Raw genomic sequence first — 21,179 nt, 5'->3', positions numbered from 1 at the left:
TGTTAGTTAGTCAGCATTTCTGACCTATTTGGTCAGCCATAGGCTTCAGTCACGACATCTGCTGGAGAGCATTGATTTAGTTATGAACACTGGTATGCACCACAGAACATCCACAGAAATTTCCATAGGACCTTCAGAGATATATATATATATATATTTTTTTTCCTCAGCCAGCAGATGCTGCTAACTAGGGAGTGAAACGCCCTTCAATCTCCTAGCATTTATTTCTAAGGATCGAGTGATTATGTTTTGTTTGTCTAGCTGGCTTTTGCAGGCTCTCTAACATGCTAAATGTTTCAGTCTTACAAAACTTTTTAGTAACTTCCCTTCAAATCTTCGTTGTACTAAGACTGATATCAAAATTTAAGATTTAAAAGATTTAAAATTTACGCAAACGCTAGCTAAAACATCATTAGCATAAAAACATGAACATTTCATGCACTTGTGTGATTCGAATGAATAGAAAACGAACATTTCCATTACTGACTTCTCGCGATCACAGACGCTCTCAGTATTATAACTGAAGCCAAACAAAACCTACAGGTCCTAAAGAACGTTTTGCACTTCTCAATGCTGACTGGATCATGAAACCTTAGACCGGTGCTGTTTCAAAATTGCTTCTGTGCACAAAGAAACTGTCTGAATTACTCGTAGCAGAAGTCTTTGATTTTGAACGGATCCCTTCAGCCAATTTCTATACAAATAAGGAATAAATCGTTGACTGCTAGACTTACCTTAAATATTGCTAATGTCGTCGCGCAGGTTGAAAATCAATGCACGCTCACAACAAACTTTCTGATGATCTTTTTGTCGGCTCTAGATACCTCGGGTAGATAATGAAAGCTGTATCTTCAAATCTATTCGAGTGTCACTGAACAGGTCTTGTCAATTTTTCCACTGTCAGTGAGTGTTCATCCGCTTCACGGCCTAAAACCTCGCAGCTCGCCGCTTCGGTCTCTTAGCTATTCTACCCTGAAAAAGCATGAGGTCGACCTGTGCCAAGTCTATCTCCGCCGCCACAGATGACATACAATAGACTAAATAAAGGATAATTGTTTATCTTGGCAGCTATAGGAGTCGACGGAGGCGTCAATATACCTTAGCAGCGCCACTAGAAAGAGCCTGTGCGATATGTGGGCGTCCTATTTCAAGATAATAAGTTGTCGTGTGTAAACAAACTTAAAGAGTTCCTTTTTAGCCAAACTAATGATAAGCCATAAGTTATAGTGTTAGCCGATTAACACCTTTCCAAGATCACCCATCAATCTTTTACCACTTGAGGGCGGCCCAAAATTAAGCAACAAGCATCACTCAGAAACCTGCTACGAGCTTAATTACACAGGGCATTTTTTTTTTTTTTTTTTTTTTTTTTTCAGGGCATTTTTTTTTCTTTACCGCTTAGATAAAAGCATTTTGATGCGCGTGAATAACTTTGCTTATGGTTTGTCAAAGCCATCAATAACCTGTTTACTTTAATTGTTCTCGTACAACCAAAGCATTCATGCAACGATATCCGGCCAGATCGGAAAAACGGATGATAAAGAATACCGCAAGGTCAATACGTCAAAATAATAATCCCTTTTGTTTGGAGGTATGCAGGAAATAACTAAACTTAGGTTTTTTCAGCCACAGGCAAGAAGTATTATCCGTTGACCCTTGACTGTGAATTTGTCTGAGCTGTGTCAATGTTTATCATTTTAAATTCTACCAACAAGTACAACGTCCGGTTTACGACGAGTTCATCTCAAGCTAACTCAATAACAGATCAGTGAATACCGGAAAACACAAACCATTTATAATGACTTCTCTTACATACGTTGAGTCTAATAAATTGTTTTGAATGTTCAATTTAGTTATTTATTCTTTCCGTTCATCACGTTTTAAACCCAGTGGGTTTCAAACCAAACCTTACATGTTGGCAACAAGGCAACAAAAGCTAATATGACTGGTATAAGGAATACGTTTACTATGCAGCATTAAAATCTTCTGTAAAATAAAACCACCCGAAAAGTTTACCATCTAGTTTAGAATTTGCCCAAATTAAATCGCTTTTCGTGATTATTTAGCCTTAAAACGTGGTCACGTTTGGGGAGCGGACGCCGACTAGCGACTCGCTTCGCTCGGCGACTTGCGCGCTTGACTCAAAGGTGCGTCTGGTCGCAGACTAGTAATTATTAAACAACTCTTAATGTACAGTTATACATATGACAAATGTTTGCGTAAACTTGAAGTAATTCCTTTGTAATGAAGCATGATTTTTCAATTAAAAATTATCCGGCGAGCTCGAAGTTGCCATACACTGAAACCGAAAGCTGGTCGTTGCAGTAATTTTATTGTAGAATAGCCCCCCCTAGCTGACTTGTTAAACTTGTTAAAGTTGAGAAAACAATTACCGCTGTACATGTTGAACCAAAACATTTACCGTCTCAATTCTCTAATGGCAACATTATATTGAAAGTGTTGTTTGACAAATTTCAAGCTGTTTGTTTTTTTTCAGTATTTTCTAAACAGCACTAGTCAATTTTTAACACAGTTCATAACGATCATATAGGTTCACTAAAGAACTTACTGTTTAAGACAAATTTAAAAAGGAATGACAACTTAACTGACCGGCTAATACCGCTCGGTTGGAATTTACAAGCTTACCTCACTGATCAGAGTAGAATCGATTGCAGTCCAGTGGAAATCCACCTTTAATCATTAGCTATCATTGTTGAGAACGAAAAACAGGTTTATGATATTCACCATCAGAAACTGCTCTATCAACTTTGTCCCGCACTCACTAGCACGTGTTTGTAGCTGAGTCAATAATAAGTTTGCTTTCCAAAAGGCTGCAAGTTAATAAACAGTGTCGCTTTCATTGCCCCTTCTTAAAGGCAGCTATGCTGTATAAACGGGATCTACTTACCGTTTAATGTCTAAATCGCACAGGTTTGATTAGAGACGAAACTACTGAACCGGCAACTCGTCAAGGAGTGCACGTCCGTTATCTTCGTCGTATTTCCGTCTTTGAACACGTGATTACGTAAGGAAGGCCGGAAGTTTAAGTTTTTGACATGCATTTCAAACCTTTCACAAAGATTTCTGATATTTCCAAGCTAAGCGTCGATAAGCGTTTTAGCTAGATCACGCAAACTAACGTCAATGAAACATGACATAATGATAACCTCTTTTGCTTCGGGAAGATCATGGAGCTAGACTTAATTTTTGTGTTTTTTTGTGAATTCAACTGAGCTGTATCAATGTTTACCCTTTAAAAATCTACTATCCCAATGACACGTCGACTGCAACGAGATCATCTCAGCATCATGACAGATCCGTGAATACCGGAAAACACAAACCATGTATTATGACTTTCCTTGTATACGCTGAATCCGAATAAATTGTTTCAAATGTTCAATTATTTTTTTTCTCGCTTGTTGGGCTGTAAAACCCAGAGTTTCAAAAAACAACGTACGCTAATATAACAGCTGGAACTGACAAGATGACTTGAGTCTGGCACTGTCACAGCACAAAATGCGACTATCCCCGTTTTTGATGACTTAGCGCGCTTCTGGCTCCTTGCCTTGCATTTTTATAACTTCGAACAACGTGTTGCTACTGCCATAAGGACTTTTGTTCCGTTACGTTATCGACTGTTTTGACTTATGATGACAAAACACAAGAACTAATTTTTGTGAACACGGAGCACTGCAGTACTCTACGCAGGCCAATCATAACATACGCCTATCCAAACATGTGATCGTCCAAGAGATACACGATTAGGGGTATCGAATGGTCTCTACGATAATTTACGAGCATGCGAGCAGAGCGTGTATTTTTGCAAGCACGCGGCAGTGATCTTACGAGCAGCGAGCACTTTTCTAATAGGACGGGAAAAGAACCCCAGTTACGGTTGATTTGTTGAAGAAAGAGTGGCAAACCCGGAGCCAGTAAGGATGTTTCAACCTTTTTGTCAGTAATCAAATCATAACTGATTTGAACAACTGCAAAGCAGGATTCATGAAATTTCGAGCAATCGAGCACCGAGGAAATATTTGTGTATGTAAGCCGACAGACTAAATTATTCAGCCCGAAGGAATATACTTGTGTACACACGGTGGAGAGCACATGGCTGACGGAGAAATATCAATTTAACCTGACTCACCTACAATGCGAACTTTGCAAACATCGTTTATGTAACGCTTCTTATACCCCCGGCGTGCCCAATCGATGAAAACCAATAATCGATATAATCGATATCAATCAATATAATCGATATTAATTAATCGATTAATATCAGAAATCGATGAAAATCGATCACCAAGAAAATTGTGAGTATCGATTTTCATCGATTTTACATTGATTTTCATCGATTGTCATCGATTTTATCAATTTTCATCGCTATTATCGATTGTTCTTGTTTCGTTTTAATTTCAGCGAAAAACGTAATGGACAAGAGATTAAATAGGGAACTTGACAACAAAAACTTACCATTCGATAGTCGCTTCAAGTAGCCATAGTGGTTCTACAAGTTCCTTTTGAATGTGTCCGAGCTGTCCTTTGCAAGTCACCACGCGGAAGGCCTCGCCACGGCTACCGATTTTCTTCTCCACGAAAAATGTTCCCACGTACTAAACACGTACCAATGTTACTTTAAGTTTTAACGTCACAAATGTTTTAGACGGACCAAAGATTCGGCCTCAATCCCAAATATAGAGTCTGTCGGATAAGTTACAAGTGAAATGTTCGTTGTATAGTCAAAATATTCACGATTGGATTCTTCCATTGCACGTACATAACAAATATGATAACGTACAAACATTGCTTTAAGTTTTAACGGGAATCTCGAATTCCAAATTTGGAACCTGTCGTATAAAAGTTACTCGTAAAATCCGTTAAATGATCAAAAAATTCACAACTGAATTATATAGCTTCCGTCACAAGCTCATGACAAACATAATCTCCTACATTTATTAGTTGAGGTCGCATATGTCTCGAATTCCAAATTTGGACGCTGTCGTATAAAAGTTACTTCTAAAATATTTATCAAATAATCAAAATATCCACGATTGAATTCTTTCGTCGCAAGTTCATGACAAATATAATATAACCACGTCTAAAACAACGATTTTACTCCTGATACATTTCTGAAGAGTCTTTGCATTAGGAATTGGAGTTGTATTGCGCAGGCCCGGGTTGTTCAGAAAGGTGGATAGCGCTATCGACTGGATAAATCACCATCCAGTGGATAATGTGGTTTGTTTTGTTAACACTTATCCACTGGATAGTGATTTATCCAGTGGATAGCGTTATCCAGCCCTCAGACAACTGAGGCCTGGTCAGTTTAACGATGAGGGCGTGGACAGTGCGGCATGCATTTTCGTGTTAACCTTCACGAAAATTAGGCTGTCCTTAATTTACATTTACCCTTCCAATTAGTTGAAAATTCAACGAATTAATTCCATGTTGTCCTGCCCATGTTCATTGATTGATCACAGATGACGTCAGAATGTGGCAAGAACAAAAAAGTGACACAATTGTTAGAGGCAATAGCCGACTGTATCACAGCTTTTCTTACTAAATCAGTTGACGTCTTCTGTGATCAATTACTAAACCGACGCACGGCCACATGGAATCTATCTTGTTATAGAATTTAAAAAAAAAATGTTAATGCCAATTGATCATGAGTAAGAACCAGTCAAAATGCGAGAGTAATTCGACTTATGATATAAAAAGACACTGGCGTTGAGACGGGATTTGCCAGATTACAACTGATAACCGTCTGCTATCGTCATTCGAAATCTGTCCAGCTGGATTTTACCTTTCCCTCTCTTTTCCTCCAGACCAGCAAAATCTTCGCCATGTTTTGTCAGTCCCAAAATTCAGTGTTTTCGTGGGCGCTGCCTTACAGTTCGTAAAAGCGCCCCAAACATTCCGGTTTTGCAAGTGACCGGATTCACTGGGGTGACGTTACACAGTTTCTGATTGTAGTTGAAAGTGTTTATCATCCGCTTGGAGTCCATTAACGTGTTTTTTGGAGTCCATGATTCACGTGTTTTGCTTCGTCGGAAACTGTTCATACCATACGCCCAAAATAGCCAGCAATTTATATTGTCGATAAGAGAAAAGCTCCTTACTTGAGTAGACGAGTAAAGAATATCCTTCGAAATACAAATTTACATATACAAATGAAAATGCAAATACCTTATCATAGGAGCGACAAGCTGTGAAGTGCTGGCCACTCAAAAAATCCGGGGAATCCCCGAGAAATTGAAAGTTTACACACGCCAACGGTATGCTCTCAGCTTTACGTCGCTAGACAAATGTTTTTAGCGATACCGCACCTCTAAATCCCAGCGGTAGGGCGACTTTTTTGCTTGTCATCGGGACTTTTGTATCTTTGAGAAGGATTTGAACAAAAAAAATTACGATTTGGAACTATGCCTTTCTTTACACAATCTTTCCCGCCGACTTATTTTTAGTTATTTTGACCTCTTGTGAACTTCGTTTTGTTTTTTAATCACGCACCAATTAGATAGCTTGATATCTAGATAAGTTTCTCAGAATGAATGTGGTCAGCAAAACATCCCATTTAAAAAAAAAAATAAAAAAAAAATAGCGAATTAGATTGTTGCGTGAAAACAGGGCAGATTGAAAATTAGAAATCCAGAATGATTTATGTTCAGATTTAGGTGAATATCCCTCTTTCCTTTCATGCCTTCGCCCGATTGAGCCTGCAGTAGTCGACCTTTCATCGTTTTGGTTGAATGAATAAACATTCCCTGGCATTGCAATTGAATTGAATTTGACAAAACACGTTTAATCTAATATGCGATATCTGTATTTTCAGCATTGAACAGGACTTAAGAGGCCCTGCACCTAAGAAACGACCGATGATTTCCGGCTAAAAAATAAAATCGGCCGATTTTTATCTCTCAAGTAGAGGTTACCGAATACTATTTAAAAATGAATTTCTTTTGTTTCAGTTTCGCTTTAAACCAAAAATATCGAGCCGCAAAGTGTTTCCGTCTGAAAGCAGCAAAATCAGGCCGAAAATAAGTCACCGCAAAAAACTGTTTAGAAATTACTACCGCAACGCAAAATAATGAGAAAACTACACAGTGTTGAAGAAAAAGGCCTTTTAATGCAATATCATTCGATAAACATCAAAAAACTGCCGAAGCCATTAACAAATAAAGTTTCAAATATTGCATACTAAATTAGATGGAGCGTTGGAGCTGATTTTAAAATAATTATTTCTCAAAAGTTCAACGCTTTTGAAAGCAATCACAGTGATGAATGAGACATTGGAGGGATACAAATCACGTTTCTGGAAAAACATTTTTCGGCCAAAGTATATTGACCTTGTACAAAGCGTTCAAAGTTACGCGACGACATTTTCCAGATTCAACTTTCGTTAGCACATGGTAATTTCGAGTTATTTTCTTTTTCTGTGTATTTTTCATCTTCCTTTCTCTCTTAATTCTACTTCCTTCTACTTAGGACGGTCTTTGAATGCCTAGCAAGGTTTAAAGTGGCGTTTAACACGCTATCCACGGCCGTATTGGCAAAAGAGAAGTGTTTCGCCGAAGTAGCAGGATAACGGTAAAAACGGTAACTTTAACTAACTAAAGCTAACTAACTAAAGCTTTCGTCCTCAGCGCACGCGCGCTGAGGACGAAAGCTTTAGTAATCCGCGCGCGCTCCTCGGAGGAAAACATCACTGTTTTTCGATAAATGACCACAAAAAACAATACTGGCAAAGAATTTTCTCCGCCTCTCGAACATGTGACTTCAAGGTGAGCCAGCTCGCAGACTGATTATTGAACGACTATAAATGAACAGGTATACATATGAAGTAATCCCTTTGTAATGAACCACGATTTTTCAAATAACAATTATCTGGCGAGCTCGAAGTTTCCATAAACGATAAACTGGTCGTCGAAAAGTTTTAGCAAAGCCCACAAACCTTGAAAACCGCTTTACGTTGAACTAATGTATTTAACTTTCTGAACACTCTGATGGCAGCACTGTGTACGGTGTTGCTTGGCAAATTCAAGCTATTTGAATTTTCAATATTTTGCAAACAGTACTAGTCAATGTTTTCACTGTTCTTAACGATCGAAAAGGCTCACTGAAGAACTTACCATGTTAGACAGATTTGTTGAAAGGAACGATTAATAACGTTCGGTTGGATTTTCTAAACTTACCTCAAAGTCGTATCGTGTTCAACGTTGACTAAATCAAACGCCAACTGCTGAAGCTTTACGTCAACCACAAACCAGTGACTTCAAAAAGACGAGTCACTATTGCAAACATAAGAGAAACTGTGTAAATGACTCACGTTTCTCAACTAATGACCCCGCTCATGTGTCGAATCAATACTTTTATGCAACTACAATTCCGATCTATTGTAACGCCTATATTTGTCTACTTCCTGCCCTGGGGAACTTGCGAGAATTGTGACTACGTCGTAAAATTTCATAGCCACTTGAACGAGCCGCGGTAGTATTTACTTTTCGAAACAGACAAAGAAATCTGTTTTAAGTTTGAGAAATGGAAAACACTTTCCCTGAGTCTAACGAGTTATAGAAACAGACATGGAAGTAATAGAACGAGAAATGAGATAAACTGAGAAAGGAAACTGATATCTCATTCATTAGCCATTATTTCCTCGCGGTATATTTACGGCTCGCTCGACGGGCCATCGAAAGAAAAATTAACTGTAGTCTACTTGAAAAGTCGACTTGTTTTGTTTCTCAACACATTTATCCTTTGACCTTAATCACATGCAATATTTTTTTTTTGTCTGGTCTCATAGTCTTTCTCTCGATGGCCTGTCGAGCGAGCCGTAAATATACCGCGAGGAAATAATGGCTAATGAATGAGATATAATTCATATTCGCAACGAGGTGGAAGTTTGCTTCAAATTTGAAACGTGCACAAGAATACAATGCATTCAATAAGAGGTACGCCGAGGCAGACTTGGTCCGCCCATTTTTGAAGGCTGTGCACAGCAGCATCACGGGGTGATTAAAGCCTTGCACAAACGTTTCCGGTGCTTAGTGAGCATTTTCGACCTGAGAGTTGTTCGAGGTACAGTGGAACCCCGCCTTACGACCACTCCGATAATACGTCCACCTCGTTATTACAGCCACTTTATTCTGGCCCGAAAAAAAGCTCAGTCAGTTATTTTCTTATTCAGTTAAAGAACCTCTTTAATACGGCCACCCTGTTAATACGGCCAGATTTTTCTGGCCCGATGGTGACCGGATTAACGGGGTTCACTGTAATGTCTCTTAGCAGTTGGGCAGGTGTTGTATTTTGATCAGACGTAGGCTTCGGCCACGACATTCGTTGGAGACAGTATAAAGCTTGGTGTGCATTGATTTTGCCATGAACGCTGGTATGTGCTACAGAACAGTGATTGAAAAGATCGAAAAGACAATCAAAATAATTTCCATAGGCCGACCACCCAAGATAATTTTTTCTTCTTTTTTCAGCCAGCAGATGCTGCTTACAAGGAAGTGAATTAAAAACGTTATTTACCAGCGATAATACATTGAACAGTAAAACGCCCTTCAATCTCGCAACATTTATTCCTAAGCATCCAGTGACAATATTTTGTTTGTTTAGTTGGTTCTAACACGCTGAATGTTTCTTTCTTTCAAAACTCTTTAGAAACTTTCCTTCAAATTTGACTGATATCAAAAATTTAAGCGTCTACGCCAACATAATTAGAATAAAAACACGAGCATTCCACTTGTGTGGTTCGAATGACAAAAACGAACATTTCTCTCGCGTTCTACTCTCTCGCCAATAGTACGTGCCTAAAGGTCTTAGAGAACATTTTGCACTTCTCAATGCTACCTGAATCATGAAACCGATCCTATAAAGTGGAAATGCTGTTTCAAAATGGCTTCTGCCGCCCCCCCCCCCAAAAAAAAACTGTCTGAATTACTCGTAGCATAAGTCATTGATTATTAAAGGATCTCTTTAGCAACTTCCTGAACAAAAAACCGTTGACTGCCAGGCTTACCTTGGAATATTGTCAAATGAACGCTGTCGCTGGTTGAAAATGAATACAAACTTTGCGCTGATCTTAAGAGTCCTCTCTTCTAAGCAATATCTCATCGAGTGGCAGATCATGGATTCAATTTGCCATGGAGACAGTTTGTCCACTGTCAGTGAGTGCCTTATCATGGGTACATCAATCGCATTGAGTGACATGGCTAATTAAACACTCAAGGATGATTGTTTGGCCTTTTTTCGCCCACAGGTACGGATATATCTTGGCAACCGGCCAGCGCAGTTGTAATATTGTACGCGCGCCCTACTTCAAAATGATCAGTTGTCGTGTCAACAAACTCAAATTAAACGCAAAGAGTTATTGTTTTAAAGGCGAGAAAGCTTTCCTATTGATTATTCCTCAACCCTTGTCGTCCACTTAACACCCAATTGATTCAAGCAGTGACGATTTTATTTGGAAAACCCTAGGACATAGTTGTTGCGTGCTGATGAAAAACAAATGTCGCCATGAATCTCTTGCGGCAAAACACGAGGTCACGACTTCGGACAGGCTAACTGTAATCACGCTGTGTGGGGTAGACAAAACTATTTCAAAAGAGATTGATAATTGTCACTACAGGTGTATTATAAGATTATCGCCTAAACGCAGGAGATAATTGGTAAACGTTTCAAATGATATTAACTTGCTGATTGCTGCCGAAATCCGAGGTATGTATTATGTCTGTGGGCATGTGGAGCTCCTATTTCGAAGATCAATATATTTAAATGTCTGATTCATCCCGCCTTTGTTTTGTAAACAGTTCTAAGGTGATCACAACAAATACCTGTAAACTGACTCTATGAATAGGTTGCAAACCTTGATGTAATATTTACTCGTTTTAAATGAGTTTCTTTTGTTTAGTGCATGCATCAAGGAACAAAGAGTTTTACCAGTTTTATTGTTTTTATTGGTGGAATTTGGACTCATTCTTAAATTTGTATGTTTTTCTTTTCCTTACATAGCACTCAGTTCTTGCTAGTTCTTATCCAGTTTTGGAAGCAGCTAGAAGTAGATATCTCCCAACTTGAAGTTATGCACCGGCTAAATTCAGGGAGAACCCTGTAAGATAAGAGTTATGCAATGCATGTGTACACGATTAAAAAGAGTTGGTTTTCTCTTCAAGCAACAATGACTGACTGTTTCAATATCCAGAAAACAAGACAAAAATAGCCACTACACTTTGGGGCTTGTGTTTTTGCGTCGGCACTTTGCCTACATGTTCTCGTCATTTGGTTTCGTGCCTTATAACAAAACGAACCATGCACGGTGAAGGCGTTATTTTCGGCGGGGGGGTTAATTTGTCCTCTTGTAACTGAGGAATACTTACATTGAACAATGCGAAAAGAGCGTCGGCAAACTTTGTGTTCAATGATCACCGTCTACGATAACCGTAAGGTATTGCCTCCTACGTTTAATACATGTAATATTATTTTTAACTTGAATCAAATACTTGCCATACTTCGGTAAGAGTGCGCCTTTAAAGGTTTTGTGCTATGTGTGTGCTGTGAAGGCTCCTGATATTCTCTTTGACTTGTCATTCATTTTGTTACTGTCTTTTTCACTGGGATTAAAGTATTTAATTTTTAGACAGTTTTAGACTGAAATGTTCTTAAAATGATCTGCCTTTATCGGTTTTGAAAACAAAGCAATAACAATAAAATCACTCGCGCGAAAAGCATTAATATCAAATTGTAAATGTTCAAGTTGGACGTGAGCAGTGCGATTGTCTTAATTCGTGCAGTATTTGTTAATTTTACGACTGCATTAGACAAAAGAAAGAGAAAATATTTATCTCTAGACGACAAAAGATAAGGCCCGTTATAAACGGGACCTTCTGCTTTGCCGACTGATAACTTTTAGGTGGGTTCTGCCAAGTGGAAAATTTCCACATAAGGGACAGTCCCGTTTCCCATCATGCAATTCGATACCAGTCGGCTCTATGGAAAGCAACGACCTTAAATCAAGCCTTTTCTGTCGGCAGCCAATTCAGAAACCGTACCACGTCACCGTGCGTTCAACACAGTCTGAACAGTTTCACCGCCAGTGACAAAGAAAAAAAAAATGTTTGTGAAGTCTCAAGCCATTGGTGTATTTCTGGGATTCACCGTTGCATTTACGGCGTCGTCGGTGGGTATATTCAATGATATTTCACAAATTGACATGTGTCAGTTCTATTTATTTAGGGTCCATCTGTACGCTTAATCTGTTAATTGTTTCGTTCTGACCGTTCTGGGCTGAATATTACATTCGCAATTCCTCGGTGTTTTCCAGTCTGCTTACATCCCAAAGTTTTCTCGGATACTTAATTCCCATATTAGGGGTTTTTTAGAGTACATTTCGTGTCCTTATACTGAAAATTAATTCACACGCACAGGGCCCAAAGTCCAAAATTGACTTATCAGTGACTTAATTCACGCGTTGCCTTTTGGACAATCACGTGATTGAGTGCATGCCATTGTATGGTTGGTTTGGGTTCAGAGTATCTTAGTAATACAACAGTAGGCGGCTTTGCAGCTATTATATTGACATTAGAAGCTAACATACATTCTGTACGCTCTAAACATAGACAGTTGGTTTTCCTTATATGGCTTTTCAATAGTTATGATGCGTTCAACGAAATACAAAAATAAACTGATTATGCATATTCAATGATATTTCACAAATTGACATGTGTCAGTTCTATTTATTTAGGGTCCATCTGTACGCTTAATCTGTTAATTGTTTCGTTCTGACCGTTCTGGGCTGAATATTACATTCGCAATTCCTCGGTGTTTTCCAGTCTGCTTACATCCCAAAGTTTTCTCGGATACTTAATTCCCATATTAGGGGTTTTTTAGAGTACATTTCGTGTCCTTATACTGAAAATTAATTCACACGCACAGGGCCCAAAGTCCAAAATTGACTTATCAGTGACTTAATTCACGCGTTGCCTTTTGGACAATCACGTGATTGAGTGCATGCCATTGTATGGTTGGTTTGGGTTCAGAGTATCTTAGTAATACAACAGTAGGCGGCTTTGCAGCTATTATATTGACATTAGAAGCTAACATACATTCTGTACGCTCTAAACATAGACAGTTGGTTTTCCTTATATGGCTTTTCAATAGTTATGATGCGTTCAACGAAATACAAAAATAAACTGATTATGCATATTCAATGATATTTCACAAATTGACATGTGTCAGTTCTATTTATTTAGGGTCCATCTGTACGCTTAATCTGTTAATTGTTTCGTTCTGACCGTTCTGGGCTGAATATTACATTCGCAATTCCTCGGTATTTTCCAGTCTGCTTACATCCCAAAGTTTTCTCGGATACTTAATTCCCATAATAGGGGTTTTTTAGAGTACATTTCGTGTCCTTATACTGAAAATTAATTCACACGCACAGGGCCCAAAGTCCAAAATTGACTTATCAGTGACTTAATTCACACGTTGTCTTTTGGACAATCACGTGATTGAGTGCATGCCATTGTATGGTTGGTTTGGGTTCAGAGTATCTTAGTAATACAACAGTGGGCGGCTTTGCAGCTATTATATTGACATTAGAAGCTAATATACATTCTGTACGCTCTAAACATAGACAGTTGTTTTTTCCTTATATGGCTTTTCAATAGTTCTGATGCGTTCAACGAAAATACAAAAATAAACTGATTATGCAAAGAATTTATTAGAGTCTTCGTATTAGCGAAGAGTCCATACTAAATGTCCGTGCTTGCATTGCACGATGAAAGTTCAAAAATAGTTACATGGGGCCGCTGGCCCTACGCTGCAAGACTACGCCCGTCATTGCAATCACTTTGAGTCGAAGGAAAGAACATTGAACCAGCAGAGCCCGCGAAACAGCAACCTTCGATGCGTAAACAAATCTGCAAAACAACGTGCTTTTTGCTGTTAGAAAACTGTGGCCGTGCGCTATCTGGGAGGTTTTAAAACGGATGTAACACTGCAAAACGTTCCAGCTCTCCCTTTCCCATTCTTTCCACAAGGTTAATCGCGCGCTCCTTCAACATCAGGAGCCGCTGTAGCTCTACCAAATTCTTAGAACAGTACGGGTTTCAATCGAGGAGAAGTCCGACAAACTTTCTTACTTTTTCCATATATAGCGAACGAGACTTTGGGCGCGATGCCCAACGAGTTTGCCAAGCAGAAAGGTCTCTGATGAGTCCCTTGGCCGGGACGAAACTAGCTGCGTAAGACTAACCACGAACAATGTATTATCACAAGTAACTGTCAACTTTATTTTCCATATATAACCAGACAATTTCAGTGTCATGCAAAGGTTGCAAGTGTGGGCTTGTGCTTATTAGAAAGGGACTTTCCCTAATTAATAAATGAAGCTCATATCTCGGCCTTCTTTTCATTGGCTGATGTAGTTCCTATGAATGACAATTCTTTGGTTTGGCTCGCCCATACTATCAAAGTCCGTTCTATAATATATACGTGCACAGGTTTCATGCACTCGAGCTTTAAAGCCACGTACGTGGTGTCATCCGTCAATTACCGACAGGGAATCATCATGCGGAGCGAATTTTTTGTATTTCTAACGCTTATCACTGGAATAACGGTAAGTTTTCATTTTTGCTTTATTTCTTCTCTCAAAAAGACGCACGACTTCAGTTAATTCTACCGTTAGTCAAGCTACATATCCGTCTGTAAGCCAGTGATCACTGCGGGGTTAGAGCGTGAGTCTCAAAGGCTGGGCCGGATTATTTGATGATGTCGAGAGAAAGTTTAGGGCAAGAGGAAGCGAAAGTGGGGAACAAAACATTCAAACTACTGGATGTATAGTACGTTCTCAATGGTCATCCCAAGTGATTATTCAGTAATGAGTGTATGCATTCCTTAGCCCATTATGCACCAATCATTTGAAATCCCCGCTATCCCCCCCCCCCCCATTGGGGGATACCCGGGACAAACCGGGGGTATTCACTCCGTTAGGACCTTCTTTCACGGCTTCGCTATACAATGCGGGGTCAGAGCGGGGATTTGGCGGGGATTTCACTCGTGGTTTTTGCGATCTCTTTTAGAAGACTGGGTTCAAGTTGCATGGAGAAAGTATGATTTCAATCGCTGAATATCATGCTTTGACTTGACCTCAGCGCTGTGAATAATAAAATACTGTGAAAGCTCCAGTTGTTAAAAAAAAATTATAATCTATTTAATGAATTGTGCTTGATGTTTTGAAGGCGGGGGAGTTCACTCTGAGTTTTTTTCCCCGCAAGACGGAGCTTTCACTGCATTTCACTGACAGTAAAAGTGAATGACCCGGGTATCCCTTTAAAATGACTGGTGCATTAATTGATAATCATTTTTTGCTCTCGTTATTAATTTGAAACGCGAAGCATATGTAACATGGTTACGTCTCAGAGCGCCTGGACGGGCCACTATGAGGTTTCGATTTTGTAACACGAAGAAAAACAAAAACGCAAACTTCGTCGTTTCCAGATTAAAGTTTGTGTTGCGCAAAGACTGTATCGCATCTCAGACCACCCGTAAACACACACCGTACATGCCTTTTCTTAAAATAGCTGTCAAACATATATAGTTTAACTTGATTGATTTTACAATATTGTTTTCGAAATGCAGAGAATTTGTGTTAGCAATAAACAAAAGCTATGTCGTGAAGAGATCACAATTGCTCATCGAATAAAAAGATCAATGTTACCACAGGGATCAAATAGCCGAAAAATATTTTCAATGAAAGCTGTCAATAACACGATTATCATCATTGTGAAGTGGACTGATTTGGAATTGAAAACAAAAGAAGCGCCACCAAAGAACCCCTCGTGAAAACACGGCCAATTTTTTACAAACCATTAGGGCTACAGGAATACTTGTTTTATTCTATATGACCCTTGATGGATTAGGAAAGATATCTCGTTCGTATTCATTCAAAGCAAAAAGAAACATTTAAATTATGCCGTTACTGCTTTACCCTGCGAGAAAGAGATTCCCTTCTCTTTCTGCTCAGCGAGACACGAGGTCACGACTTCAGACACGATAACCGTATAAAAGCTCTGTGTGGTAGACAAAACTATTTTAAAACAGATTGTTTACGATTCACTACTATCGCCTAAACGCAGAAGACAATTGGTTATAAGCTTCAAATGATATCGCCTTAATGACGGATTTAATAATTGTAGCAGAAATCCGGGGTACCTTGCTTTTCGAATTGCATGCCGAAAGAGCAGTTTTTTTTTGTTTTTTGTTTTTGTTTTCTTTTTTAATCAGAAAGGTTCGAGCAATATTGATGTCTGTCTGTTTAGGCTGTGCTGTGTTTCAATTTTCATATAAGTTAAAACTTAACCCTCAGTTTATTGTTATTTCTTTACTGTGTTTTGTGAGAAAAAGTTCGCTAGTCGAGTTTTTGCACGTCATCTTTAAAAAAGACCCTCTAAAGCGCGGTTGTTGAAGTTGTGTGTTTTCGCAATCATTTACAAATTAAGGCTATCAAAGTCGATACATTTGAAAGTCAGTTTCATGTGGCCACTGTTTCTTTATAGACAGTTTAAAGTGGCGTTTTAAGTTGATCATAGCAAAGACTTATATTGCATGTACTTGAAATAAAACTAGTAGTAATCAGAGATTATGAGAGTGCGTTCGACGCTCTCACTTTAATATATAATTTTTCACTAGCTGACTTTCAACCTTTGTCTACTGCTAAAATCAACATTTTTCGGCAGCAACCGAGGTTTTACAGTCAGATATGCATAGTGTCAAAGTCCATGCTAGTGAAGAGGTCACGATTTGTTGATACGTTGCGTGACGCTGTCAGTTTCTGTAGTCTCTCAAGTTTCATAGAATATTTAAATTACGTACATTATTCTAAGCTAGCATTTGCAGTCGCGTGCTCTTTTCGCGACTAATTTGAGTATTTCCCCTGATGAATAAAGTAGTCTTATGGATCTTGCCTTCAGAGTACTTTTCCACCGATTCCAAACAATAAAATTTCGACCGGATAAAGACTGAGCTATCTGTCGCGACTGGAACTAATCATCAAATGCAATCAACATGTAGCTGTTCCCACGGTTGTCATCCCCAAGCGAAGTCGTGTAATAAACAAGGACAATTTCCTCAGATTGCGATAAATACTACCATCGAAGCGTTTAAATTCGCCAAAATCTAACGCTGAGAGCACATAATAGCGAGGCGTACGGCGACTGAACAGAAAAGAAGTCAAAAAAGGATCCATCGGAAAGACGAGCTCAGATGGCCTGCTCACATACTCACATGTTCGCCACATGTCTTACCACATGTCTTAGCATTAAACGGTACCAGTTTACTGGCCGTGACATGCCCCTGCAAAAATCAAGCGGGGTGGCCATTTTGGTGTCCTTACAGGAATGTGGTTTTTTTTTCAGCCTAGAACCGTGCACAGGAAAACCAACTCTGAAAAGCCACAGGTCAAAATTAGGTTTGCGTTCCACTTCGTCGAACGCAATAAATACCCCATAAATCGGGCTAATCTTCATGTAATTGACTTGATTTAAAAAAAAAGTTTCTCTTGTTTAGAGCATTCACACACGACTAAATTTGCCTGATTTTCTTTCCTCTACCAGTTAAGTACACTCGTCTGCGAACTTATAATCTTAAGTATGAAATATCTCTGAACTCGAAGATGTGTACTATTAAATTTGAGAGCGAGTCGCGTCAGATCTGTCAGATCGCAATGATTAAAAAGCGCTGCAGTGTTGACTTGACGATGACGATGACGACGACGACGACGACGATGACGACGACGACGACGATGACGACGACGACGACGATGACGACGACGATGACGATAACAATGACGATGACGACGACGACGACGATGACGACGACGACGATGACGACGACGATGACGATGACGATGACGATGACGATGACGACGACGATGACGATGACGATGACGATGATGATGATTATGATGATCATTATTATTATTATTTTAACTTTTAGCTGGCGGCCGTTGATGACTGCCCCCAGTTACAATTCTGGAATGGGGCTTTCTGTGTTTCCTGTTCGCCTTGCCCTCCTGGCTACGGCGTCAAAACAAAATGTTCGCAAAAATCGGACACGGAGTGTCAGGCCTGTCAACCTGGATTCGATTATTCCGATACCAGTGGATTTGAAAGTTGCTTTGGATAAGTCTTTAGTAACAGGAAAGTGTTTTATTGCAATAGAGTTAACGAATTGTAGTATCGCTTTGATTCGTCGTATAGGCATCATGAGTGAACACTACAAAGTTGATGATTTGCGTATGACTGTCAAATAGCCAACACGACAAAGTCAACTTTATTGAAACAGGGTAGCCCTTTCATCACTAGCTAGGCTGATATCAGCTGGAGTCCTGCATGACTATTATAATATAAGTATCCATATACATAACAAAGTTAGAAAGTCTAATTAAGTCTAACAACAATGTAATGTTCAATGAGAGTTAGGAAACACGTCTTATGATTATCAAATAAGACAGACCACTTAGCTTACAAAATCAGTCGAAACGTAAACTAAGAAGAAAAAGGAGCATTAAAATCTTAAAATCTATGCTAGTTAAGATCAAATATCCAAGCACCGTGACAATCTGGGTTCCCTTTGATTAAATTTAACGAATTATTAATAATTTGAGAATTTATAATAAAGGTGGCAAAAAGCGAGAAAATAAACTATGGTACGATTTTATTTTGTACGACTGGCTTAGCCATTATAACTTAAACTCATAAACGTATCTCCTGTTTGAAAAATCTATTCTTCCTTGTTAGATGTGACGAATTTTCAAATTGTCCCTTAGTCAATGCGAAAGAAGTTAGAAAATGCACCGTTTACGCCAAACGGGTTTGCGATGGTTGTCTTGATGGTTATTTTTATAACCCCGGCACTGGAGGGTGCCAAGAATGTTCGTCGCCTTGCGGCTTTCATCAAGATGAGACAAGACCATGTACCACCAATCATGACAGGACCTGTTCACCGAAAACCACTGAATCGACAATTCTGGCCACTAGTAAGTTTATTTTCCTTATCCACGTGTTTTCCTTTCTAGTCTGCTTACCGAAGACGCACGATCAACTAATTACCTGGACCTTAATTACTATGTAGTAGATATGATGTTGGAATCAATTGAAGCTATATATATATTAGCTTATATTCACATACAGACATCAGTAGCAAACTCGAAATAGGACGTAAGTTGACCATTTCTTGATCTTTTTTAAAAGGCGCATTTCAAGTAGCAAAGGCTTTTTGAAGAAATGGATTTTAAGTTGATTTATTCGTTTAGGAGTCTTATTTAACGAATAGAAAACATGTTTCTCGTGTTTATACCGACGAGTGGAAATTTGAGAGAACGAGGAGCAGCTTTTTCCAGTTCTCCCAGATTTCCACTCGTGTTTCTATAACTCGATAAAAACACGGAAAACATATGTTTTCTATTTCTTTGCTTACTTTGATCATCAAAATTTAAATTCTCTTTAACCACGTCATCATTACGTCAACAGCTCTTACTAGTTCTGTGTTTCCATCGAGTGATAGAAACCCGATTGTAAACCAATCAGCGAGCGTATTTTCTTTGGGATACAGCTGTATTTTCTAATATATATGATTTTTTAGCCTGATGTAATTCTTCAACAGATTCTACACTGAAAGTCTCCAAAAGTATTTTCAGGCCATCGACAAAACCACGAACTCCACGAAATCAAATTGATGCAGATTCTCCTTCACCACAGGAAACCACAACAGTTGAAAATCATTGGCTTTGGATCGGCATTGGTGTGGTTGTGGCTTTGGTTGTAGCAATGATTATTTTAATGATTTGTAGATACAGAAGAAATAAAAGAAACCAGAAAGGTCAAAGAAGTCGTGGTGCAAATGTCGGGACAGACTGGGAAGAAAGACGAGATACGCAAGAAAGCATTCCGCTGATGCTAGGTGATAATAGCGAGTGTTTTATTTATATATAAACCCACATACCCACCCCTCTCCAGGTCCAACCCCTTCCCCTTGCAGAAAGATAAATGTACACAGAAGAAACTGTAGTTGATGTTATTTTTGAAGACACCGAACTCTACCACGCCCTTATTACCTTCAAACTACCCTCGAAGCTTCACTTCTCGGGTAGCTTTTAAAATTTGCAGGCAATTTTTCATTTCAGTCTGCACTGTCTCCAGCAATACTCTATAATTGTTTAATTAATGATAAAACTTTTTGCTGTTCTCGCTATTATGCATACAGTGCGTATTGTTCTCAGATACTAAGGGTTCCTTTTTTTGTTTTTCATTCTCTACTTTCGTTGTTTTCTTTTTCCAGGTTTGGATCTTCCCATTAAAGATCTTAAAATCGACGGGAAAACGTTTATAGCCCGGAGGCTCAATGGCAAAGACAACTACGGTAAGCAGATCTTTGTTATGCACATAGTTCTGTCTGCTTGATACTGTTTAGCGTCCTTTTTTTCATCACAATTTGCGAGTAAACAGGAAGTAGGAGAGTGAAACTTGGAGATTGACCAAAACCAACCTCGTTCCCAGGGTCTCTCTTCTTCCTGTCCCTCTCTCATCCAAAGGAACAGATGAAGAGAGACCCTAGGAGCGAGGTTGGACCAAAAACAGATCCCACCAGGGAAGCAATGCACGTGACGTGTCATCATAAGGGGTATCGAATTGTTCAATTCAATTTTAAAGTGTCGCAAAATTTGACCTTTGCTCAAATTGCTTACAAAAATTAGATGAGTGTTCGCTTGCTCGTGCCCGCAAATTTTTTTGCAACTGCTCGCACACTCGGATTCTCGTTAAAATGTGCTCGATTGCTCCAAATTTCGTGAATTCTGCTCCAAAGTCTGGTAGCTTTAAGGTTGGGTTAGAAAGCTTTAGATCTCCTTGCGCGTCCACCCTCTGACTCACGTGAAGCTACGTAACGTAATCTGGCATCAAACAGCGTCAAACAAGGCATAATTGGCTAACTGCTGGGATTGGTTGAACCGTGATAAGATGTTTTGCCTCGTTTTGCGCCTACTGCCATGTTTTGGAGGTTTCAGGCAGATTACTTGGTGTAAAACAACGTTTCCTTTTGTAAAACAAAAGAGAGATTTCGGTTAGCGCCAAATTTACGAAGTTCGCGCTGCTCGCCACATGTATTCTCTAAAAAGCTTGCTG

General features: G+C 39.1%; 2 protein-coding genes across 2 annotated transcripts in view; one reads left to right on the top strand and one right to left on the bottom strand.

The window, feature by feature from the left end:
- The window catches only part of LOC145503211 (uncharacterized), a 285,864-nt gene that overhangs the window by 86,981 nt on the left and 177,704 nt on the right, over positions 1-21,179 (bottom strand). The gene's annotated exons all lie outside the window — the stretch shown is intronic.
- LOC145503375 (uncharacterized) lies at positions 18,008-20,017 on the top strand. Its single transcript, XM_081482836.1, has 3 exons — positions 18,008-18,201; positions 18,798-19,036; positions 19,663-20,017. Exons 1-3 carry the CDS (start codon positions 18,008-18,010, stop codon positions 19,989-19,991), a joined length of 762 nt encoding a protein of 253 aa, XP_081338962.1. The 3' UTR covers positions 19,992-20,017.

This window comes from Orbicella franksi, chromosome 11 (assembly GCF_964199315.1).
Source record: "Orbicella franksi chromosome 11, jaOrbFran1.1, whole genome shotgun sequence".
Taxonomy (NCBI): Eukaryota; Metazoa; Cnidaria; class Anthozoa; order Scleractinia; family Merulinidae; genus Orbicella; species Orbicella franksi.
The sequence above is the reverse complement of the archived record's forward strand: the minus strand, read 5'-3'. Positions and strand labels throughout refer to the sequence as shown.

Bases quoted from the DNA above. Each gene is read 5' to 3' on its own strand.
- LOC145503375 (XM_081482836.1), top strand. From the start codon at position 18,008: ATGACTGCCCCCAGTTACAATTCTGGAATGGGGCTTTCTGTGTTTCCT. The intron at 18,202-18,797 runs GTGTTTTATTGC...CTTCCTTGTTAG, and splicing joins AAGTCTTTAGTAACAGGAAA to ATGTGACGAATTTTCAAATT. The intron at 19,037-19,662 runs GTAAGTTTATTT...ATTCTTCAACAG, and splicing joins ATCGACAATTCTGGCCACTA to ATTCTACACTGAAAGTCTCC.